The sequence below is a fragment of the Mauremys mutica genome, chromosome 18, assembly GCF_020497125.1.
Source record: "Mauremys mutica isolate MM-2020 ecotype Southern chromosome 18, ASM2049712v1, whole genome shotgun sequence".
In the NCBI taxonomy this organism is placed as follows: domain Eukaryota; kingdom Metazoa; phylum Chordata; order Testudines; family Geoemydidae; genus Mauremys; species Mauremys mutica.
The window spans coordinates 9871679-9896612 of NC_059089.1; the positions used below are offsets into that span (position 1 = coordinate 9871679).

Here is a 24934-nt window from a genome sequence, read left to right on the forward strand (position 1 = left end):
TTACGAAAGCAACCACATGTGCTAAGAGCTGTGGCCACGCAGCTGGGCTGGGTTTAATTAAATAGGGCCGGGGCTGATGGAATCTGTTCCCTGCAGATGGGGCACTGTGTGAAAGGTGGAATCCCGCGCTCCAGCCATCTAGGAGGGTGGCTAGGTGAGGAGAAGGAAGTGTTTACACCAGCGGCTGGCACATGCAATTAAAACCTTCCTCTCCTGGGGCTCATTAGGAGAAGCCTAGAGAGGATGCAGAGTGAAGCCGGAGATGCAGATGGTGACTGGGTTAGGCTGAGGCATGACCTGCTAGAGTCCCCCCCTGCTGGGAGGCTGTGTGAAGCCATGAGGAGGAGCGTTGGCTGGGGGAGAGCAGGCAGCTACCCTTGGCTGCACTGACTGTACTTGCCTTCCTCTCTCCTGCCAGAGCACTGCTCCTAGGATCCCCAGATGCTGCCCGGGTCATCAGTAAGCTCTGCCTCCAGACAGGCGTGGTGATTGTGGTACAGGGAGAAGCAGATGGGCTGCCAGCCGGGGGGTAGGACAGGCTGAGGGCGGTGTCTCTCCTCTCCCTGGCGCTGATGTAAATGAGAAGTAGTGCCATTGAACTCGGTGAACCCTGCAGTCAGAGAGCGGAGAATCAGGTCTGAAATGATAGGGATGGGGCAGAACTAAATCAAAATAGTAAGAGATGGGAAAGACCATGTGGTCCATCTCCCAAGAGGGGGGTGTAAGGACAACAGACCTAGAAAGTGTCCTGTTTACAAACATGACTTTTAGCCCCCAGAAGTAGTGATGGAAGAGTTCTGTGTCTGGCAGGAAAGGTGCCACCCTGAAGTCCTCTCTTTATCTGCAGAACCAGCACATGCTGCCCTGCCATGGTCCCTCGGCATGTCAGCTAGTACTAATCACCTTGGGGGGTTTTGTAGTGGGGACACACGATCACTAGGAAATGCCCTGGCACCAACAACTCCTGTCTGTAAATAGGATTCAGATGGTGATGATCTTTGCTCACTGCTGACCTGAGCTAGGCTTGAACCATCAACTGGAGGCTTGATAGCCCATGAGCAAATCCCTGAGCTATCCATTGTCCCCCACCTATGGCCTCTTTTTCATAACTACTCAAATATCATATTAATCCACCTCCCCATGAGTGGCAAAAGAGCCTTGGCTGTGAAGAAGCTCACAACTAGTTAAGTCCTGTCCTAATGCAGTGAAAATCCTGGTAGCAGTGGTATGGGGGGTGGGCAGCAGCTTTTCCCATTCCCATTCTGCTGTTAGCTTTGACAGCTTTGAGTTTTTAATGTGCTAAGGATATTCACTTCTAGTGTCAGACGAGGAGGGTCACAGATCAGTGGTGCCTGATTCTCCCTTGAGGCCAAGAGCATATGCGCTGTGAAGAGCAGGATGAGCCGGTGGAGAGGAGATGGAGGGATGCAGGTGAGGGGTGATTGCTCTGGAGACGTGAAAACCTGGTTACTACATTTAGGGAATAAACCACAGCTGGTGCCTGTTGGGAAACGGAAGTAATTGAATAAGTGGCAATAACAGAGAGAGCAGAGAAAGCAGGGAGCAAGATGAGGCTTGTCATATCCATCTAGTTTTTTGAAACAGTCAAAGGCCTTGTCAGGCCTGGTTTTGATTCCCAGAGCTGACGAGAGTCTGGATTGTGGCTGTTTCAGGGGCTGGGTGGGAGATGGCTGCCCAGGTCTGTATTATACAAAGGGGCTTCCCAAGCGCCTCCGCTCTCACTCCCAGAGGTGAGCTCCCCGTTCCTGTCGTCTCTCTCTTCTGACCAGGAAACTGCCTCCGCAACTCTTCTCTCAGCCTTCTGTGAGAGCTGAAGCTGTGTGGAAAGGCATGTGGAGTCTCTCTCCCTCGACGTCAGTGCTGGGCTGATCTTTTCCCTCTGGTTTCCTACCCTACTTCCCTTTCTTTACTGACACCTTTGGCGGTAAGATTTCCTGTCAGAACTGCTAATAAACACGATAGAGACTTTCTTTCACAAGACTGTGTGGGAGCTGCTGGCCAGGCCTGGCGCTTGGCTGGGCCGCCACAGAGCTTGTACTTCCTCTGGAAAGCTCCCCGTAGTGGGAGCTGTTAGAAACTCCAGATTCGTGGGGGTTGTCTACATGGGGGAAGTAGCCAGGAATCGCTCTCTCAATTGCTACCTTCCTGTGGGAAGTAGATTAAGCTAAACCACCCGAAGACGCTCTCTAGTGCAGAATAATCCACATGGGGCATTAGTGTGGAATCGTTATTGTGCTTTAAAGTCACACCCTCGCCTGTTTTGCAATAGCCTCCCCACATAGACAAGCCCACAGAGAGTGAACACTGAAAACCGGAACAATTTGGAAGTAGGAGGAAGGGGTCTGAATGTTGCATTCTAGGGTATGTCTGGGGGAGGAGGGGGTAGTGCTTGGCTGTGAGGGGGTTTGCTGAGAAATGTATGGGGGCAACATATTTTAACATGCTGTAACAAATACAACATATCCAGCTTTGCAGACAAGGCTGCTGTTCTTTGTCTGGCAGGGAGGGTTCTGCCAACGTGGGCCTCGTTTTGTTAAGTCACTTGTAATGTTTGAGATAATTGCTGTGAATTATTGTGCCATCTGCATTTGGGTGCGAGAGGAATATATGTGACCCCTGTTTGGGTAGCAAGAGGTTTTCTGTGGGAAGTTTGAGTGCCTGACAGGCCCGGGCACTTCCTGAGAAGACATTTGCGGTGATCTCTGAGCATCTCAGACATGTACATATGACCTGCATTGCTGCTTTAAAACAGAAGTTGAATGTTCAGAGCAAAGGATATTGTTCATCTCAGCCACACCCCAGGAGCAGATGCAGTGCCAGGCCCTGGTTTCAGAAGTTGGCCCGTTACATGAAAAGCCTTTCAGTCAAGTGTCTCGGATTAGGAACATTCTGCTTATTATGGTTGAAAATGCATCACGATGTCAGAGAGGGCTAACCGTGTCATGGGATGTTCAGAAAGAATATGAGGAAGAAAGAGATTGAATACCAGTTGCTGGTCTAACGTATGGTTGTTTGTGGTAGTGCCTACAGACCTGCCATGATCAAGAACCCATTGTGCTGCGTGATGCACTGACACATAATGAGAGACGAAGAGTTTACAATCTCAGTAGACCGGTCATGCAAAGGGGAGGGAATAGGGATAGAACAGACAAGCAGAGTGAGGGTCAGCAAATGGCAAGGTAGTGCCACCATTTAAAAAAATTCTTGGCATGGTCCTTGATGAGAAGGGTTAGTGTGGTGGACAAAGGTGGAATTTCCCTGGGGAAGTTGCTTCCTAACCTCTGTCACTTAGTGGCTGCTTTATGCCCTGAAGCATGAGTGTTTTTGTAGCCCTTTTTTAAAAAAAAATACAAATGGTGTGACCCAACTAATGTCACTGTGGATGTCCCTTATCCATTTTGTAATCCTGCTACGGTCTTGGCTCCAGTGATCTCTTGTGGCAATGAGTTCCATGTGTGAATAACGCATTGTGTTAAAAACAGAATTTCCTTCTATCAGCTTTAAATGCTCTGCCTTTCTGTTTCCCTGAATGTCACCTTGTTCCTGTAGCATGAGCGAGTAAAGAGGAGTGGCCATCTACTGTGTCTGTCCCATTCCTTTTTTCTCATGCCTCTGTCATGCCCAGCTCAGCTCCAATTGCCAGTGATGGTGTCAAGGTCAGAAGGGACCCAACTGGTGGAGCAAGTGTGACACGATGATGACGTCTTCTAAGTAATTATTTTAAGTTCCTAAAGGGGGCGAGATCCTCAGCTGGTGCAAATCGGCATGGCTCCCTGAAGCTCAATGCATGGTGGTGAATTACGCCCACTGAGAATCCGGATTGTGTGTCTGGCCCTGTTGCTCCCGGGACAGAAATGAATTCCAGATGGAATGAATTGTACGTGCTGGGAGCACCAAGGGTACAGTGGAAGGCGCAGAGTCCTTTAATCTGCTCACACAATAGCACAACTTTGTATGCTACAAACTTTCATCGGGATGCAATGATGTGTTCTCCCCCTGCCCCTCTCCCCCTCGGCTGTGGGCTCTGCTCCATCGCCCGATCTTCCTGCAGACACTGCTCCAAGCACTTCCAGGTTCCTAGGAGGCCTTCAAATAAATCTTGGCATTTTAAAAGGCCATTTCCCTCCACCCTACATGTCGGCAGTAATCCGAGGACAAACGGCCCCATTTATATAAAAAGGAAAAAAATCGGCCCCAGTCTGCAGAATAATGCGAGGGGCCCTTTCCAGCCCCCTGAGGATGCTGCTGGAATCCTCCTGCATACAAAGAGGTGATTGATGAACTTAGTCAGCCCGGGAGGAGATGGTACGTGGGAAAAAGCTGAGCGGAGAGGCTCTGAAAGGGAAGCCTTTTCCCGTAAAAGAACCACCTCCTGGGAGGTCAGTTGTCCCTTAAGCTATTGTGCCTGGTGCACCCAAAGAACAGGAGAAAGTCTGACTAGGCTGGGAGGGGAAAAGGGGAATGCTCTGCTGGATTGCTTGCATAGCAACACGTGACCCCAAAGGTCACAGTAGCACCGAGAAGACATTGAAAGCCCACTGGGTGTGAGGATTTTTGTGTGGCCGGCTGGCTAGAGCAGCAGCTTGGGAGTCAGAACTGGGTTACGTACCCAGCTCTACCGCTGACTTACTGTATGATTCTGGGTAAGTCAGTTCATTGCTCCCGGGCTGTTTCCCCATGTGCATAATGGAAGTAACGAGGCTGACGTGCTTTGCACAGAGCTGGACAGGCCTGGAGAGTGTGGCTCATGCAGGGCAGGACACGTGAGCCTGATCCACTGGCAGTTAGTCCACTGGGCTTACCCCTCCTGCATCGCCTGGGGGTTTTGGTTGTACAGACCCTTCTGTCCAGGGCACTCCCCGCTCCCAGGCACTAATCACCTTTTGGAGAGTGCTTGGAGAGTCCCAGCTTCAAGATGCTACAGGAGAGCAGATAGTTACTATTCCATCAGGCAGGCTGTCTCCCTTCCCCCTCACCTGAGCCGGCTCTGCTCCTGCCTGCTGCTTGGATCTGTATCTTGCAGGAGAGAGAAGAGCCTTGTAATTTCCCAGGCTGGGTGGGGAATGGAGTCCCAGTGTGGGGAGACTTCAGGCTTTGCACTTTGTGTGTCGGCATGATGCCGACTTGCTGAGCTCTCCCCAGGCTGCTCCCAGCGGCAATCTTCCTGCCACCTGCCGTCCAAGCCGGGCCGGAGCAATTAGCTTTCCTCCAGGAAAAGCCAGCGCCAGGAACTGATGAGGCTTTAATAACAACAACAGGAAGTCCCCTCCCCCCACTCCCACCTCAAGTGCAAAGACTTGAGAGGAGAAAAGCCATTTCAGGAGAGAGCCTAAAAGGATGTGATGCTTGAATCCATCGCAGCTTCTTGTTTTACCTGTACTAGCCACAGCTGTTGTCCCCCTATCTCAAGGCCAGAAGGGACCATTGTGACCATCTTAGTCTGGCCACCTGCACAGAGCATCCCTAAAATCATGCCAAGGGCAGATCTTTTAGAAAATCATCCAATCGTGATTTTAAAAATGGTCAGTGATTAAAGAATCCTCCAGGCCCCTTGGTAAATTGTTCCGGTGGTTCGTTACTTTCACTGTTAGAAATTTACGCTTTATTTGCAGTCTGAATTTGTCTCGCTCCCACTTCCATGGTGCAATGTGATTTGTTTTAGCAGCCGTCCCCATGATGTGCGAGACGGGACTGATTTCCCCGGAGCCCTCCAGCCCGATGCAGTACTACGGAGAGTCCTCCGACACCTACTACCATGTTGACCGCTGGCAGAAACTCCGGACGGCCGTCAGGAAGCTGGAGTTCTGGGAAAACTTCAATGCTGAGCTGATAGGCAGCGGCTTCTTTTCCAAGGTTTACAAGGTAAAGCAACCGGGGTGGCCTGACGTAACATGAGAGGAGCTGCCCTGGGACGTGGAGCAGCTCTCGGCATGCAGGGTGTGGGATAAATGTGTCCATGCAGAGAACTGCTCCTCCTAACGTCTTTCTTGGCAGGACGCTGCTCTGCCGTCTTACTCCCCAGACTTTCTTCCTCCGACCTCACCCTGTGAGACTGCTTGAAGTTGGGGAGGAGAGGAACCGCCCCCCACATTGACCCCATTTCCCCCCTTCATAGAAGCTCTGAGGGGGTCGCTTTGGTTTATGATGAGGGGGGAGACGGTCTTGTCCTTGAAGCATGGAACTGGAGGCCAGGAGTTCTGGCCTGACTGTGCCACAGACTGTGTCTCTCCAACTGGCCCCAACTCAGGCCCTGAGTTTTCTTTTTTCCCAGGAGTGCTCTGCCCCCTCCCTTGCCCTGCCCAATCTGCCCCTCCCTGAGGTTTCGCCCCACCTCTTCCCAGCCGGTTCGAACCCCTCCCGCGAGGCCCTGCCTGCTGCTCTCCACCCTCCCCCAGCCGTCCAAACAGCTGATCAGCAGCAGCTGCTGCCTGAATAGCTGGGCTGGTGGGTGCTGAGGACCCGCTATTTTTTTTCCAGCTCCAGAGCACCCACAGAGTCAGCGCCTATGTCACTGAGTGACCATGGGCGACTTGCTGCCTCTTTCTCAAGCTCCCCTTGGAGGAGCCTAGTTTGTCAGTGGTTGCCAGGTGCTCTGAGAGCCTCAGATAAAAGGGGAGCCATAGAGGAGATAAGGATTGTGACCCTGTCCTGACCGGTACAAGGCTTGAAGATATTTACACTGTGTACAGATTTGGTGTTGAAAACAAAACCGAAGTGTGCAGTGAAAAAGAATCTAAAATTAAATCCCACACACTTCCCAAAGTAGCAGCCTCCCACTTCCTCTGGAAGCTCCAGCCCACGCACTTGTCTCTTGATGCATCGTCACAGTGCGTTAGGCTAGCTGGTGTGGTGTTATGGGCCGGTGGGTCATGCAGAGCAGTCAGATTGGGATGGATGGGAATCCCTCAGGGCAGGAATCCCATAGATCACTGCAGGCTGGTCTTTGATGCCTTGTGAGGTACAAGCGGGTGACACCTAGCAACGTACCAGCGGATGACGCGTAGCATCATACCGGCGGGTTACTGCTGTGTTCTGAATGTAGGAGCTTCTGATTCACTTGCTGCATCAGGCACAGCTGAAGTGGGAGGCTGTTGAAACCCCGCTCTGGGTGCTGCTCTCCATATATCACCTGTCCACCTTCTCCCATGACAAAGTGCTTGGAGTGTCTCATGCAGGGGGCGTGGCATGCACATGGCAGTGGATCATATGTAAATAATGCTTAGTTTGGGGGTGGATGACCCACTCCCCATTGCCTAGTTGGCCTCCATATCCACTGCCTTGTGGCCCCCGTGCGAACAGCCCATGGGGTGGGGGGTGGGGTAGTTTCTTTAGGGGAATGGGGCTCAGATCTTCAACTCCAGGAGTGGCTGCCGTTTCCTTTCCTCTGCTTCTTTCGCAGTGCCACCTTCTAGCCAAATTTGCTTCTCTGCTATTTTATTTTACAGTAGCCTTCCAGAATGCTGCAGCTCACCATAGTCTTGTTAATGGGGATGTGACACATACATTGGATGGAAACAAATCTCCGATGGGTCCAGCAGTTTGGTCAGAGCCATTTTGGTGTGACTCTGTTCCTTGGGACTCTATAGAATGGCTAGCCCTGGGAACAAGACAGTAACCTCTGGTCTTCTCCATGCAAGCGCAAGATGCTACCACCAGATCAGTGGGTTGACCTATACAGACACTTTGGGCCAGATCCTCAGCTGGTGTACGTCCGTGTTGCTTCTTTGAAGTGAACGGTGGCATGCTAGTGTGCACCAGCAGGGGATCTGCCCCTCAAAGTGTAGAAAATTTAGCAGTTAATTGGAAGTATAACTGTGTGTTGACTTTTCAAGGTGCTAACTTATCTTACATCCATCACTGTGGTATCTGGGCCCAGTGTCTGTATAAAGTTTTGGTGGATTTCTGGTTGAGAGAGAGAGGGAGGGAGGAGAGAGGCTTGTTTTAAAGGGTATCTCCAGCTCGAATGGTATAGTAGCTCTTTTCAAGCCTGTGCAATGCCCCTCCCCACTTCCCACAAGAGCCTTGGTTGAGTAATCACTTATCCCCACCTCCACTGCCTCTTCTCTCTCTCTTCTGCCTTTCTTTAGCAAATTGCCGTAGTAACAGTTGCTGTTTCTATTGTGCGTGACATTTCCAGTCTGTCCCGCTGCTGAATGGGATTCCAGCAGTAGGCAGGTTGGAGACACACAGTTTGAATGAAGATAAAATAACTTTTGTTAAGCAAATATATAAGAAAATAAAGGTTGAATGAGATGCTTCGTTCAGAGACTTAGAATGCAGAGAAGGACGGGTCTTGGCTATTGTCCTACACTGGGACTTGACATTTGATTGGAGACTCGAGTGTTACGGTTACTAAGCATGCGGATTATTTGCATTCCCAATTCCCCATCTTCCTTGTAGGTCTGGTGGTCTCCTTTGGACCCTGTATCCTGTAACTGTGGCATGTTTGTACCGTTGAAGATGATGCTTTGAAGTTCTTTACCAGTAGTTGCTCTCCTCCAGAGAGCTTTACGCTCATTCATGCAACCTCCCAACATAAAATCCCCCACATTTCTGATCTGGGCACTGAAATGTTGCCTGCAGTGTCTGTGCTGCTGTCATTTATCTCTCATCTCACACAAGCAGGTAACTGTGTAAGTCCTCGCATACAGACAGCCCCCCAACCTGAAGCAAATACTCACCAGCAACTATACACCACACAACACAAACACTAACCCAGGAACCTATCCCTGCAACAAAGCCTGTTGCCAACTGTCCACGTATCTATTCAGGGGACACCATCATAGGACCTAACCACATCAGCCACACCATCAGGAGCTCGTTCACCTGCACATCTACCAGTGTGATATACGCCATCATGTGCCAGCAATGCCGGTCTGCCATGTACATTGGTCAAACCAGACAGTCTCTACGCAAAAGAATAAATGGACACAAATCAGAGGTCAAGAATTATAACATTAAAAAACCAGTTGGAGAACACTTCAATCTCCCTGGACACTCACTAACAGACTTAAAAGTGGCAGTTCTTCAACAAAATAACTTGAAAAACAGACTCCAATGAGAAACTACAGAACTGGAATTAATTTGCAAACTGGACACCATCAAATTAGACATGAATAAGGACTGGGAGTGGATGGGTCACTACAAAAACTAATTTTCCCCTACCTACTGTTACTCACACCTTCTTGTCAACTGTTTGAAAGGGGCCACCCGGTTTGCATTGGCCTCATTACCAGTACAAAAGTGATTTTTCCTCCCTTGGTATCCTACTGTTGAGAATAGCCCACTTCCACTTTAATTGAATTGTCTCTTTAGAACTGATCCCCCACGTGGTAAGGCAACTCCCATCTTTTCATATGCTGTGTATATATACCTGCCTACTGTTTTTTTCCCACTCCATGCATCTGATGAAATGGGCTGTAGCCCACGAACGTTTTATGCCCAAATAAATGTGTTAGTCTCTAAGGTGCCACAAGGCCTCCTCGTTGTTTTTGCTGATACAGACTAACACGGCTACCATGCAAGGTGGCTAGAGAGGAAGACTCGATTTGCATTTCAGCACTCGAGAGATCTGGTTTCAGTGCCCGGCTCTGCCCTTGACTCGCTCTGTGACCTTGGAGCAGGTCCCTTGCCCTCTGAGTGCCTCAGTTTCACCATTTCTGACATGGTATTCAGGCTCAGGGTGTGCATGAGCCTTGATTCATGAATAGTTATCTAGTACTTTAAAATTTCATGATGATGACGCTAGTTAAAGGCAAAGCCATGGATGGATTTTTGCTGGTCCAGGTTTTAGATACAATTGGAGATAAGACTTTGAACTTCTACGGCTCCTTTTGTTGACGGACCTTAAATTAAGCAAGCCTCACAACTCCCTGTCATGCCCCTCCTTTTTGATGAGCAGAGTTTAAACTTCATCTCTCTCCCCTCATTTAGGCCCAGCACAAGCCCCTTTATCACTTTTCAGCTCGTGTTCAGTGGTGGGAAAGCCCCGGAGATACCTTTCTGTCCCTCTGATCCTCAGGCTGACCCAGGGCAGAACTGGACCCCAGCATAAATTAACAGCCAAAGGGCTGCTCTGAGATATGCGGCTAGGGACTGCTCTGCTGGCAGGGGATTGGGACGCACTGTGTGCTCCAGCCACACCCTCAAGCCACCTAGGAATGTCCCCTCCGCCAGGTGGTGGAGAGCAGATGGCCCAGATCTGCCTATGCTGACTGTACACCACTTGAGCATCCCCCTTATATCAGGGGAATCCCTGGAAGCTGGTTAGGGCAACTCCCCATGTCCTTTGGGATCTGGCCCATAGAAAGGCAAAGGATTATTGATGTCCCGATCTTCTCAGTCTCAGGGATCTGGGTTCAAATTCAGGGCTAGGTCTCCATCTAAAGCAGGTCTGGTGGTTTCATGCCTGTCGTTATCTCCTGCATTTCCACCTCAATAGCTCCTACCCTTCAGCATAAACTAATAACGTGTGTAACAGGATAAGCAGACAGAAGGAAAGGAGAAGAGGAGTCATGTTATTGAGCAATAAAGCAGCCTGGTTAAGAGCCAGCTGTGACTGAAGTGAGGTGGGCCACACCTTCGTTATGGTGCCAGCACCGACCCAGCTTGGGAGAAGGAGAGAGGGGGAGGAGGAAAGGAATTAAATGAATGACAGTGGAAATGGTACCAGCTTATTAAGCACTACGCTGCAGCCCTGACAGCAAAACCTTTCTATATAATAAAGGATGTTAGCGAGAAACCCAATCCCTGGTGACTCACTCTGTGCCTGCAGTTTTGAAAGGCTGCTCTGCAATTCTGCATCCGATTGAAGTGGTGTAATGTGTGTCTAGGGACGTCAACAGCTTGGCCACCACAATGCGTCTGTTTAGGACAGAGGTGGGTCAGGAGGAGGCTGGGGCTGCTCAGAAGCCCGGGTGAGGGGTGCCCGTGGCATGTCTCCAGAAGTGCTGCACAGGCATGGAAGATAATTGGCACCGTTGTCAGTTTTGCACAGAAAATAAGGGTGGAATTTGCATAATGGATCCGCACGTTTCTGTTCAGCTGCCGTTTCTCTGCACTCTAATGAGCTAATAAACCTCCCCAGAACGATATGGTAGCTCTTCTTAGAGCTTTTTAGAACTTGCAGCTTGTGAGTCTAAGAACCCCTCAGTGACAGCTGGCAAAGGGTTCGCTGTGCTGTCAGCAACTCCAGTCAGGCCTGACAAATTAATTACACCCAACACTCCCCTTTCATAGTGTTTATCCAGAAAGTGTCTTGTGAGGTATCAAGTGAAAGCCAGTAACGCCCTGGTCCTTAATATCATCATAAAATACATGTGTTAACCCTATATAAGGAGTTAGATATCTACTGATATTATGCTTTTAAGTCAACAAGGCCGAGTGGACAAATAGGTCTACCAGACAGAAGCATGTCTGTGCGGCTGTGCCCGTCTCCATGTAAATGAAGCCTTGTGAACCAAATACAATGGGAGTTACATTTGGAAACAAAACAGGAAAAACAAACTAACATGGTGACGTGAAGGCAGCCTGGTGCCAGCACACCAGAGAGCCAGCAACCCGGAGAGAAGAGTCCTGCCTGGGGCGTAGGGTGACCAGATGTCCTGATTTTATAGGGACAGTCCCGATTTTGGGGTCTTTTTCTTATATAGGCTCCTATTACCCCCCCACCCCCATCCTGATTTTTTACATTTGCTGTCTGGTCACCGTACTGGGGGTACACTTCAAAGGATACATTTCAAAGGTTTACTGGACAGGAAGAAGAACCCCTTTGTTATCGATTTACCGACTTTGAAGGGCGTAAGGGACTCATGAAAATCTAGATCCCGGTGTGACTGTAAACCAGCAAGTTCTGCAGAAAAGATTTTAGTTGAGAACTGGCTTTAGATAAGACTAGCTCGCTAGTGACGTTCTAGGCTTGGGGAAGCGGGTTAGCTTTGTGTTTTGCTTGTAACCGTTGCCTTTCCCGTTATTCTTATTCCACACTCACTGGAATCAGTGGATCTCTGGTCTGTGTTAATAAACTTGTATTTGTTTTCACGGTAAATACCTCACTGCCCTGCGTTGTTGTAAAGGACCTGATCCTGGCTTGCAGCCTTCCTGCTGTTGTACAGTGTCTCTTTGGGGACAGCTTATCCAGTGATTACTGTGGGTGTCCCGTGACAGGGGCTGGACACTGCAGGAGGGTGTGACTGGGGTGCACCTGCAAAGCAAACGAGGGCTGGCAGAGTCCTGAGGAGAGGGCTCGAATCCTGAAAGGCGGGTGTTGTCCAGGAGCCGACGCCCAGCTGCCACAAGATGGACTCTCTCACTCGGGTGGCAAGGGCGTAATAAGGTCACCCGCAATCCTGGGTGCCCCGAGAAGGTGTCTCGCAGCTGTGGACATCTTAAATGCTCTCTCTGCCTTTTGCGCAGCCACAGATTTCAGGAAGCCCACAGCCTATGGAGTAAAATGTCATTCACTCTCAGGGCGGTCTGTGTGCACTGGTCAGTTACCAAGTGCAGTAAGGAGATGAGTAGCGGGGTCGGGGTCGAGCTGGGTTAGGATACCAGGAAGCCAGGGTCAGGTACCAGGTAAGGTTACAGACGAGTAGCAGAGTTGGGGTCAGGAGCCAGAGTTTAGGCTCTGCGGCAAAGCATGATCAGGAGCGGAAGGAAGCAGATGGTCTGCGTCATTGCTCAGACAGCTCCCCAAGATGGCTTCTGGTTTCTATACCAGCATGAGCCACTCAGTGGGCTGTGAGGGCCCTGCTGGGCGGTACTTCCTGCAGTGCTTAGCTTCACAGGGTCCTCTAGCAGAAACCAGCCTAAGCTTCCAGTGCTGATGTGGAAGTGTTGGCAGCCCAGAACCCTCATGGTCCTAGGTTCTTACAGTGCATTTCTATCCATATCCTGTAACGACGGTGCATGTCATAATAATGCACATTGTAAAGTTTGGTTATAGATTAATAAATCCCATGGTTGGGTAATGCCTGATCCAAAACGTCTTTGCAATCCGTTTAAACACAGGGGCCGGGTTATTCCTGTCATGAGAATTTGATTGCATTGTTCTTGGAAGTGAGCAGACCTGAGTTAACATTGCCCCAAGGCTTATTTTATCTTGCAGCCCTCATTATAATTAGCATTCCTCTCTTTCCAAACTGGATTGACGTGAGTCTCTTTGTTCAGTCCACCTGCTGTGTGGGGTGGTAACCTTATCTGTAAGGTAGCTCGTGCCGGTAGCCGTATCACACATGACGTTTTGGGGGCATTGAATGTGTTTAAACGGTTTTGTCCTTTGAACAAATGACAAAAAGGGCAGAAAGTTAAACAGCGTGCCTGGGTTCACCGAGAGCCCCAGCAGTAATGTCAAGAGACTGCTCAAGGCTGTACCAGCTGATTTCCTCCACCTAACAATTACCTTGGTTTAAAAATAAAACGTTAGTTGGCCAGAGGTGGAGTTGGGCAAGAAATAGTTTTCTCATCCTGCAAATATTTTTGAGAGTTCTAAATTTTTCTTGTCTTGAATCCTGATGAAAGGCTCCAAGCTTGAAAGTATTTGCAAACTGAAACACTGGTTGGTTTGTGTTTTTTTTGTTTTGGTTCACCTGAAACATTTTGTTTCAACACTTTAGAAATGTTTTGTTTCAATTTTGACCTTTTTTTCTTTTTTAAACCTTTTAAAAAAAAATCAAAATTAGCTTAGATGTTGAAATGAAAAGTCATTTTGAACCGGAAAATCAGGGTGTTTTGTTTTAAAAAAAAGTCAAAACAAAACATTTGGACGATTTTGAAACTTTTTTCCTGCAATTTTTTTCCTGTTGGGAAATGTGTAGAATCTGGCCCTGTTGAATGAATGGTTTCAGTTTTGACAAATCGGCATTTAATCAGTTTGTCAGCAGTTCGTTCTATGACTTGTGGGGCCGGCCCAGGATGTAGGCAGACCCCTTGTAGTGACACTAGGCAGTTATCAATCTGGGACCTACAGAGTCTGTCAGTGTCCAGCTGCCTCAGTTAACTCTGTGTTCATCACCGTCAAGCCCTGTTTCTACCACCGGGGGCAATAGAGGTCCCTGCTAAAAATGCCTTATTTAGTCTGTTATGTTTTTAAGGGGAAGTTAATGTTCTGTTTTTGTGTCTGAATTTGAGAAACGGCTGCTGGCGGGAAGCCTGGGAAGCCAATTTCTCTAGCTATTTACTGAGGAGGTACATGGGGGAGTAACCTTGCCTTGAACCACCTGCTGACATGCATCTCTGAGAGTGGCGGGGAGAGGAAAGCCCAGATTCCATGGTCCGTTCAGTGACTCGGTGGTGCATTGGGACCAAGCAGAGCTCGTGAGCACATGCTTAACTTCAAGTGCAGGAGTCGGGGGCGGCTCCAGGCCCCAGCACACCAAGCGCGTGCATGGGGCGGCAAGCCGTGCGGGGGCGCTCTGCCGGTCACCGTGAGGGCGGCAGGCAGGCTGCCTTCGGCGGCTTGCCTGCGGAGGGTCCGCTGGTCCCGCGGTTTCGGTGGACCTCCCGCAGGCGTGCCTGCCGTGCTTGGGGCGGCAAAATGCTTAGAGCCGCCCCTGGCAGGAGTAGTCCCGTTTGGGTCTGCTGGGTCTTGGTGCTCTGGAGCTTGGGCCTGATACCTGATGGCCCTGCGCCTTGTGCAGTAATTTACACCTGTGCAAAGTGGGTATGAAACTGTGTGGTAGCATTTGAGCCTTCATGTTGCAGAAGGTGTAAGGCCAGCGTGGCACCAGGCCTTGTGTGACCTTGGGAAGGATTTCCTTTCCTTGTTGGGGGCTGGCGTACGTTCCTGGGATAAACTGCATCTCACGGTGTCGTTTTTCACGTTGCTCCAGGTTACTCACAGTGCGTCCTGCAAAGTGATGGTGGTGAAAATCTACAAGAACGACGTGGACCAGGAGGTGATAGTGCGCGAGATTAGCTTGCTGCAGAAGCTCTCCCACCCGAACATTGTCAGGTGGGTGGCGCCGCAGGAGAGGCAGTGGCTAGGGAAGAGGGCGCCGGTAGATGTGCCAGGCCTGGCTTTTTAAGTCAAGAGTCAGAGTTTGAATCTTTGGATGCATCTTTCCAGTAGTTTTTGTGCTATGGGGAGAAACCTAAACCTGAGTTTTTGTCCTGCCTCGTAGGTACCTGGGGATCTGCGTGAAGGATGAGAAGCTGTACCCAATTCTGGAGGTAAAGGCTTGTTGCTGTGACGCTTATTGCTTTAAATTGTGAGGGCCGTCAGGGTCATAGGGGATGAACTCTTGCAATCTCGCTTTCCAGAGGAGACGTGTAAAGCACAGGTAACCCACACTATCGCTCTTCCTCTCCCTAGTGGCTGGATCACATGTAGATGTTCACGAGTCTCCTGCTGCCACTGAGCGAATAGAGCTGGTCTTTAATTCTGGCAGGTGGAACTCACGCTTTCGGATCCAGAGACCCTGGGTTCCGCCCTGGCACGTGGGTGGTGTTGCTCACAGATTGCGTAAGGCACTTTCACTGCAGGGAAGGAGACAGAGCGGAACTGCACTATAAATGCAGACAGTACGTTTCCCATAACACAGTTATAGGGCCCAATCCTGCACGGCGTTCTTGGGCAGAATTCACGACTTGTCCGCCTAAAGAGGGCAGGAGCAGGCCTGTAGTGTCTTCCAGAGAAAACAGCGTCTCAGACTAGACTGACACAAATGACGCTGAAAGGGGGTAGGCTGGGGAAACCAGAGCTGTTTGGAGTGGGCTGAAGAGTGGGTTGCGAGTGAGCAGAGAGATTCAGGGAGGAGCTGCAGAGAAGAAGCCTCTTGTACCAACCGTGTCAAGATAATATTGAGGGGCAGAGAGGAGGCCATTGCTCGATGAGCAGGGAGGGGAATAAGAGCGAGAGGTGGCCAAGTGGAGCAAGTACCTGGAAGCAGTAGAAACACTGCAGCATTTGACAGCACTGACCTCAGACACTGTGGACAGGCTGTTTGGCAAAGGCCCACAGGTGCTGTAGCTCATGATCCAGCTGCATCAGCAGAGGTTGGAGGGGGAGTATTGCATAGCCGCGCCCACGCACCAGCCTGACTTTCGTCAGAGCGCCGAGCCCCACGCTGAAATTCACTCACTCATGTGTATCCTTGCTGTTCCCCATGGCACAGGCCCTCGAGTGGAGGTGGAGTGCTGGGGCTCCCGGGGTTAATCCGGTGCTGCACGCTAGTACTTTCCCGGTGGGCGGTTGCAATCTTCTGCTGCACAGTAATGATTTGCTTAAACTACAATAGTCCTTGTGGTGGAAAATTCGGATACTGCCGCAATCAATTATTCTCTTTTAATGGGAGTATTTGTACAGCACCCAGCACATTGCTGCCGTGATCTTGCTTGGGGCCACTGGGCACTGCTGCAGTACTCACCACTATTGCGAGAGAGGGGCTGACGAGATCAAGCAATTCCCAAACAGAGATGAACTGGAGTGTTTGCAGAGGTGTATTTGCAGAATCTCCTTTCCAGCAGAGCGTGGCCTCCATTGGCTCCCTATCTTGTCTCGTTTTTGCAGTACGTTAACGGTGGGTGCCTGGAAGAGCTCCTGGCCAGCAAGGAGATCACCCTCAGCTGGAAGGAGAAGGTGGACTTGGCTTCAGACATCACAAGGGGAATGATCTACTTGCACTCCAAGAACATCTACCACCGAGATCTCAACTCCAAGGTAGGCTGTGCTCAGAGGTTGACATTCACCATCCCCGGGTGAAGGGCTTGGCCTGTGTACCACTTACACGGCCAAGACACCACATAAGTCCCACTTGAGCCCACAGAGACTTATATGGTGTCTTGGCCAGGTGCTGATCCTCTTCACCAAGGGTGAGTTGTGAAAGCTTCCTTGATGTAGCCTGTCATTATGTACCAAGGTAGGAGATGTTGGAAGAGCTAAAAATAGTCTCCTCAAAGCACAGTTATGGTCAGAAAAGCAACTCGGGTAAAAATGGACGTGCTGGGATTCCACGTTTCTTCTCCCGCCGCGGCTGCGAGATGTCCCCTGTCCAACTTGCGAATCAAACCCAGGGTTCTGTCTCTAACCACGAGCTCCACAAGGGAGAAGAGCAGCGAGCCATCGATAACAGGGAGGGACAAGGTTACTTTGCCCTGCCACCTGAACTCTTTCTGCTTTAGATGTGTAGCTGTAACAGTTCCCACTTGGGGAGCATGGCCTAGTGGTCACGGCTGCAACTCCTGGCTGCTAAGGGGGTTGTGGGGATGGGAGACCGGTGCCTCCCACTCCACCGGACTCCGACCCAGGGCCCTTTGGGCTACCAGTCGTCTGGCAACCAGGGCTGCTTAAGGCTGTCCTCCCTTGGCCTCTTCCTCCTGTCCACCTCCCACATCCCCCGGGGTTAGCTTAGTCCAAGGTTTTCCCCGGTGGGTAACCCAAACCGCACTAGGTTAAGAGGGGGTTACCAGTGTCCAAGTCCCACAGGGTATTTCCCTCTCTAGTTGTCTCTGGGGTGGGTCCCCCCTTCCCTCTGGGAGGGCCACTTTAGGCAGCTGTATCAGCTTCCCTCTGCTCTGCTGGAGCTGTGTGCTGCCGGTCTCCTCACCTCTGGCTCTGCCACCCAACTGAGCTAATTCCCTGCCTTTTAATTCCTCCAGCAGATGGAGCATTTGCTGCTGGTGTGTGTGGCGGGGGCTCAGAAAGAAAAAGGTTGAGGACCCCCCGCCTTAGAGGAGGGGAGGGAGGATGGCAGCTTTATAGAAACACAGTAGTGCCACCAAGGCCGGGATCAGATCTCCCATTGACTTCAGCGCAGCTACTCTGATTTACAGCAGGGAGCAACCCAGATTTACTCCAGCTGAGTGTCTGACCTCAAACCCAGATCTGACCAGAGTCCACTGAGCTTTTACTGAAGCAATACCCACGATCCTTTGCAACTGAAGCTAGGCACGTAGTGATCTGGTTGCTGCTACTGTGTCGTGACTCCTCTATTGATGTTCCCTGAGCGTCTCGGCGGAACCTTGCAATATTGATGGAGTTTGGCTGTGATGAAGCAAAGCCACGCACTACAAGCCCGGGGAATATCAATACAGGATGCTAGCTTGGCTTCATTGTCCCCACAGCTGTTTGCCCAGCTTAATCACCAGCCATCAAAACACAAACTCCAGTAGGGAGCAGCGTGGCAAACAGGTTCAATCCGCCTGTGGCTTTCCTTGCTGATGTCCTATAAAATTCATTTATCTGCATGTTGCATTAACTCACTACAAAATCAGAGCCACCCTGGTCCTGCTCAGAAAGTCAATGCACATTTCAGAATGTCACTGCACATCATCTGTGTCTCTCTGCAGTTGTTTGGCCCTGATATGAATTTCTGTTTCCCTGCAATGCTGATGGCCTAGATATGGGAGGGTGGAGAGGGGAGGTAGGCATGAAATCCACTTGTTAGTGACATCCAGCCATCTGAAGCAGCTGTTTGCTTTTTTCCAAACCTGCCTTACTCTGACCAGACCCGTAGGGCAAAGTCCTATGGAATTTGACAGAGATGAAACCAATAGGTTTCCATAGAAATGGAATAGGATTCTGTAGGAATTACGGTCCAAAGCCTACTGGCATAGGGTTTAATAGAAAATGATCTGCTTTTTAGAGGTTGCATGAACCATTCTATAGCAGGGATTTATTTCGCTGTTCAATTGTGCAGCATGGTCCAAAAATCCTATAGAAATGTTCTTGTTTTCTGTCCAATTCTATAGGACTTTGCCATAAGACGAGAGAGGTGTGTGTGTGTGTGTACGTACGTGTATGCGCACTGTGCAGTCTGAAAAACCCAAACCAGGTCCTATTATATCAACCCCCTAACAAAGGTTAGTTGTGGGGGGAGCTGTCCTGATTTTAGACCATCTCCCTCTATTTACCAGGCTTCGATTTTCGGTGCCTAATTCTCATGAAAATGTAAGGGATTTGTGCATGCATCTCCCTTAGGTGGCCTTGAAAATCTCAGCCCAAACCTCTCACCTTTCCCGGGTCACTGCTAAAAATTAGCCCTTCTGCTTCTTGTAGAAGCAGCAAATTCTAGGCACTGGTTTCCCGAGTGATTGATGTGCGCCCCTCGGACCGGTGAGCTGTAATTAAGGCCCTTCGTTTCCAAGTTTTATTTTGTTTAAAATTTCCCAGGAATTTGCCAATATTTGTTACAAACATTAAAAAATGGGGGCATATTGGTGGAAAAAATTAACTTCAAAGTTTTCTGGGTAACTATCAGGATTAACATTGGGGGGATGGGAGGACAGGAAAAAAGGCAACAAGTGGAGAAAAGTAAGAGTGCTGAAATGAACCAAGTTTCACGCGGTGGTTTCCTTCTGTTTATTTTCTTTTAAAACCAGAGGTGGGACATGGAGGCTGGGATCCGGGAGGTGGCAGGTGAAAAGGCCTGTGGGAATTGCATGAGAACCCGCTAGAGAGGGATAAAGGCGATCACTGGCCTGTTGGAAACAGACAAATGGAAATACCCTTTCCACTCCTCCCGAAACAGATGGAGGAAAGAATGTTTTGTAAACTTGGAAACATCCCCTGTGCCCTAAGGCTGCACTGAAGGGTGGGGGCCCAGAGGGGAGCGAAAGGCTGCACCCCTTGAATTCTGGCCTCCCTGCTGGACAGAGCCCCCCCGGTGACCCCAGCCTTCCAGCACTGCCCCTGCACAGCACAATCTCCAATTTTCACTTAAGACAGGTTCAGTGTTGTATTTATATTGTAGATAAGGTTCTTGTAAAATTCTGAAGGGCTGAGATCAGCAGGGGGATCAGACAGGATCTGTCCATCTCTAGCAGCTCTGTCACTGCAGTATCTGCCCAGCGTCTCTCGAAACGCCACTGTCCAGTCTGCCTGTCTGTCTGAAGCCCGTTGCTACCCACACTGAACTTCGTCAGTGAACCCGACCGAGCCTGTGCTGGCTAGTCCCTGTGGTGCACACGGGGAGCAGTAGCACACGAGGGTTCTTCAGTGAGGCCAGAATGGTGCGTAGAGACTTTGCCATCAGCACCTAGTTCACAGCAGGAACGGGGCCTTCCCTCTGAGGGGGCTTGATTCTGGCGTCTGGATGGGGCAGGGAAAGGTGGCCCATGTCACTGCAGTTTTGTGCATTTGCGGAGGATTTGCAGTTGCAGTATTGGGGTCATGGCCCATGGGCTGACAGGGTCCTGTGGCTTCCACAGGCGGTTCCTGCAGGAGGTTCTTTCCCTGGGTGGGGTGGGAGGAGAGATTTGGTGAAAGTGCTTCTTCCCACTGAATAAATTCTCCTCCGCCCCTTTCATCTACCTCCTCCTCTGCCCGCCTTTTCCATCCCACAGCATCCTCTGTGCTTTGAAAAGGCTCCATGTGAGGCAGGTGGGGAAGGGTGGAAGTGCAAGGGAGGTTCTTACAGCTCTGGAAACCATGTCGGTTTCCTCTTACCCCTGGGTGGACAGACAGTGTCAGTCTCTCTCTCTCTGACACACACACTCCCCCCGACCCCCAACCCCCACACTCCTTTGAAGTAGACCAGCCAAGCATCTCTGGATGGGGCTCGGCTCATGGGTGTGAGACAAATGGGCCTTGAGAACATGCCCCCACTCGTGTTGTTCTCCTGCAGCAGGAAACGTTTCCTTCCGGGTTAAGCTAAAGAGAAACATGAAAGCCGTGTGCAAAGAGGGGTGGCGGAGTGGGACCTGAGCCTGGCCTACTGGCCAGGGTATTGCTGTCTCTGCAACCCCTTGCGAGGGAACTCAGAACTGGTTTTAGGAAGATACCCTGCTGGGAGGGACCAGAGCCCTCTTTGGGAGGGGTAAGCACTGAACAAAGAGCATTATGACAGGAGAGGCAGCCTGGGCTAGTGGTTTGAACAGGAAGCGGGAGGCAGGAGCTCCTGCGATCTATTCCTCACTCTGCCATCGACTCGCTGTGAAGCCTTGGGCAAGTCACTTAAACGCTCTTGCTGCAGTTTTTCATTGGGCGAGCACTGCCCCCCTGGGGGTCGTGAGGGTCACTTCAGGTCTGTCCAGGGCTGTGAACATGCTGCTGCAAGCTGTGGCTGGGACCGGCCATTCGAAAGTCTCCATCCCGCATGAGCGTCCTGAAAACATTCTGTCCCCTCCGCTCCTGTTGATGCGAATAGGCACTCTGTACCTCCCCAGCTCAGCTGGAAGCTGGTCAGGTGCGTGAGGTGGGTGTGTTGCAAGAGGGGTGGTGTGTGGGTGGGGGTGGGCGGCTGGAGGGGGAGAAAAAGGCTCAGCTGCTCTATGCATGGGAATCTCGGACTAGCAGCCCTGGGGGGACTCGTTTCAGAACTGCCTCATTCGCGTGACCCAGCGGGGCCGGGAAGCCTTGGTGACGGATTTCGGTCTGGCCAGAGAGGTGGTGGAGCTGCCCGTGAAGAACCCAGAGAGGAAGCTGTCCCTGGTGGGCTCCGCCTTCTGGATGGCCCCTGAAATGCTGCGGGGGGAGCCGTACGACAGGAAGGTACAGTTCTGCCTCCCTGCCTCGTGTGTCCCCAAGGTCCAGGTCAGGTCCCCCTTTCGCTCTCCAGAGCCTCCCGTGTGATCAGTAGTGTTAGCGTCTCTTCCAGACGGTGGCTCCGTGACCTCGACTTGGTTATGAGTTTACGGGTCCCTGGCAGGTTCAGCTCCACCCCAGTGGGGTCCGAGGCCTGGCTGAGTGTCACCCAGCATGATGAGGTTCCTGGCCAGACCCTTCAGCGCGAGGGCACAAGAGCTGTGCTGGAGAATCTTTCTCCCTGGGATAGGTGGGAAAGGAAAGGAAAGCCCCACTTCCCATAATGGGCATTGCTCTCCCTTCTTTCGTCCCAACTCTGCTCTCTTCAACTCTCCGATGAGTTAGGGAGCCCTACACACATGCCCAGTAAAGTTCCTTTGGAGACCAGAGGTTCTGAAGCTTGACTGATCCGGTCAAGTTATGGCTCCTTGCGGGACGTGTTCTCCCTGCTTTGGAGAAAGAGATGGTGAAGCCTCTGTTAAAGAAAACACTTGAGCACGTTGTTTGGTAACTACACGTCTATGTAACTATTGTGATCACTCTGCCCTCCATTGAAATGCAGCCAGCTCTGGGTAATGTGGCAGCCACTATAAAGGTGCCAGCAACATTGAACGAAGCTTTAGGGACAGGAAGGGAAGAAGAATATCATATGCAGTTATCCACATGTGAATTAGCTGAGGACACTGGCGTTAACACCCCTCCCTCTGCAGTGTTTTGGGTGTTTTTCTTAAAGATCTGCTCTAGGAGTTATTTTGGGGCAGTTCTATGGCCTGGCTATATAGGATGTCAAACTAGATGATCACAAGGATCCCTTAGGTCTTGGACTCTATGAAAGAGGGGTCACTGGGTATTTGGCCATTTGCAGTGAGTCCCCCTGTTTTACGTCTCAGCTGAAAGACAGCACCTCCTGCAGTTCCCTGCACTGTATGTTGAAAGGAAGAGAGCAGCTTGGTGAATGCAGGCAGAGAATGAAAGGCAAGGGATTGTTCTCTTGTTACACGTTTCCCTGCCCATACGTCTGACACGCCCTCGGTTTTGGGTGACCTCAAAGCAGGGTCGCTCTGTCTGCCCTCCTCTTTCTGACCCTTTGCTTCTGTACGCACCAGAGCCCCCCCTCACTCTGTGTTTCTGCCCCCTCTTGCAGGTGGATGTGTTCTCATTTGGCATAGTCCTGTGTGAAATACTGGGCAGAATCCCCGCTGACCCGGAAGTGCTTCCCAGGACGCAGGTAGTTATTACTCCAGCTCAGGTCTGAGCGGTGGGTTCTGCATGCTCTGAAGTTAACGGATTGGGTGCCACATGCACGCACGCACGCACGTTGTGGTGGTTTTTATTTGTACATGTTATTTAGTTGCCACCTACATTTTCGGTGGGAAAATCATCAGCTTTGATCTAATGTAATCAGTTTTTCTGAAGCTCCATTTTGGTCCCCCATGTTTTCACCTCAGACCTCTCTTCCAGACATTCCGTTTTGAATTGACGTTTGAGCTTTTAAGTTGAATGGTCAATTCAAAGCACAAATAGCGATTCCATATCGATGTTTTGAACTGGAACGTTGTGGCGTTTTGTGTGGAAAGGGTGAAATACTGTTTTGATTTAAAAACGGTGCGTCGTTGGTTTGTTTCAATGTTGCCGAGTCAAAAATGCTCACTCGGTCCACAAAGTTCTTTCCTGTTTCAACGGCTTTGTCCAAACCAACGTGGCAATGTTGGAACTTGCCCTGGGGTGGAAATGCCCTCTCCATCTGTGTGCACACGAGGAAGGGAATTCTATGTCAGAGGCTCCAGAAAGTGGTGCTTCAAAGGCTGAAGCTACGGACACAGAAACATTGAGATGCTGCGAAGCGCTGAGCTCCTGCTGAAAGCCTGGGCTCTCACGTTGACCGCGAATGCTCATCACCTCCCAGAATGGAGCCCACTGTCTGGCTGCTACTTAGGCATCTCCAGCTCAGGTGCTGACACGGTGGCCCCCATCACCATGGTACCTGCACCGCATAATCCTGAATGTATTTGTCCTCACCCCTGCACCCCGTGCCATAGGGCGGTGCCGTCATCCCCATTTACGGATAGGGAGCTAAGGCCCCCAGAGTTTAAGGGACAGATTTTTAAAGGTAGGTAGGCGTCTAGTGGCATTTTCAAAGTGCCTGCTTGGGAATTAGGCACCTAAAGGAGCATTTAAAACCCCCACTAGGAGCCTGTCCGGAGAGGGAAGTGAAAATCTGGCCCAAGCGATACAGGAAGTTTGGGGCAGAGCAGGGATTTGAACCTGGGTCACCAGAGTTCTCATCTAGTGTCCTAACCACTGGACCATGTTTCCTTGTAAGTTCTGAAACCATTTCAAATCATTTACGCCAGAGGAACAGCATTGCCTAAGGGGGAGCGCACATGGCTGGCAACTGGGAGTCTGAGTCTTTTCCTGGCTCTGCTGCTTATCAGTTGATTGATGGTTTTTCTAAAGTGCCAGTTACTTTGGTACGTCCGTGTGCTTAACCGTTAGTGTAATGGCTATGACCGAGGGGTTGTGAATTGTAATCCATGGATCAGTGCTGTGAGATCCCCGCATGAGAAGTGCGAAGGAAGAGCATAGGGGTTGGTTTGCAACCCGACTCTTCCATACCATGTCTCCTGCTTCTCACTGAGGTCCACTCGTCCACCGATGGGGTCGAGCTTCAGGGACTGGGAAGTGCCTTTAGAGGGAGGGTAAAACATCTGTCAGGTTCCGTCTCCGTGGCCAGCCACCTGGAAAGAGCCATATCCTGAGCCCTGCAATTGTTCTGAGGTGTCACAATCCCGTCCCTCGGCACAAAGCGCTTTCCCACAGCCCACGCCCCACCCAGTCAGACCATCCCCTCCGCCTCACCTGCCATTGACCCAGAATCTCGTCGTCTGTCTTCTCTACCAGGATTACGGCCTGGACGTTGCAGCTTTCCAAGGAATGATCAGCGAATGTCCCAAGCGGGTTTTGGACCTAGCTGCAAGTTGCTGTCGGGTAGGTTTCTCCCTCTGTTTCCTTTCTCTCTCTCCCACTTTTCCCATCTCACTTGCTGTGTGTGAGAACTCGAACTGCACTTCAACCCCAGTGAGGTCAGCCCTACACCTTCCTCACAGCCCTCTGCCCCTTGAGTGACTCAGGGACCTGGTAGCGGGGGCAGGACACTGAGCCTGTGTGTGACAACGGCAGAGTAATGAGGGAAGCTGGCAACACAGGGGCCGATTTTGTATCCGGGGCGTCATTGCCAATCTTACCCGCTGCACCACAAAGGGTTCAAGGAGTTGCACTGGCAGTAATGGAGGAAAGTGCATGGATTTTCCCATGAATCTCTCCAAAAATCCCCTCCCCTTCTCTGTGCAGTGACTTAGTCCCACAGCAAAAAAAAGGTTAGATGGCCGCTGGTGTACGCAGATGTCTGGTATACGAATGGCAGGGATGCAGATGGAGAGACAGGACCTAGAA

General features: G+C 50.7%; 1 protein-coding gene across 8 annotated transcripts in view; it reads left to right on the forward strand.

Moving 5' to 3' along the window:
* LOC123352682 (dual specificity testis-specific protein kinase 1-like) overlaps positions 1–24934 on the forward strand; it is a 70309-nt gene that overhangs the window by 37854 nt on the left and 7521 nt on the right. For 2 of the 8 annotated variants that reach the window (XM_044993132.1, XM_044993128.1), the window contains exons 2-8: positions 5684–5883; positions 14850–14971; positions 15141–15189; positions 16529–16678; positions 21275–21448; positions 22626–22709; positions 24383–24469. In XM_044993132.1, coding sequence (XP_044849067.1) covers positions 5695–5883; positions 14850–14971; positions 15141–15189; positions 16529–16678; positions 21275–21448; positions 22626–22709; positions 24383–24469 — 855 coding nt within the window. In that variant the 5' untranslated portion in view covers positions 5684–5694. Of the gene's footprint in view, positions 1–436; positions 636–1319; positions 1432–5453; positions 5576–5683; positions 5884–14849; positions 14972–15140; positions 15190–16528; positions 16679–21274; positions 21449–22625; positions 22710–24382; positions 24470–24934 lie in introns of those variants that run through there. The other 6 variants (XM_044993134.1, XM_044993129.1, XM_044993130.1 and 3 more) reach the window with 5 other exon arrangements.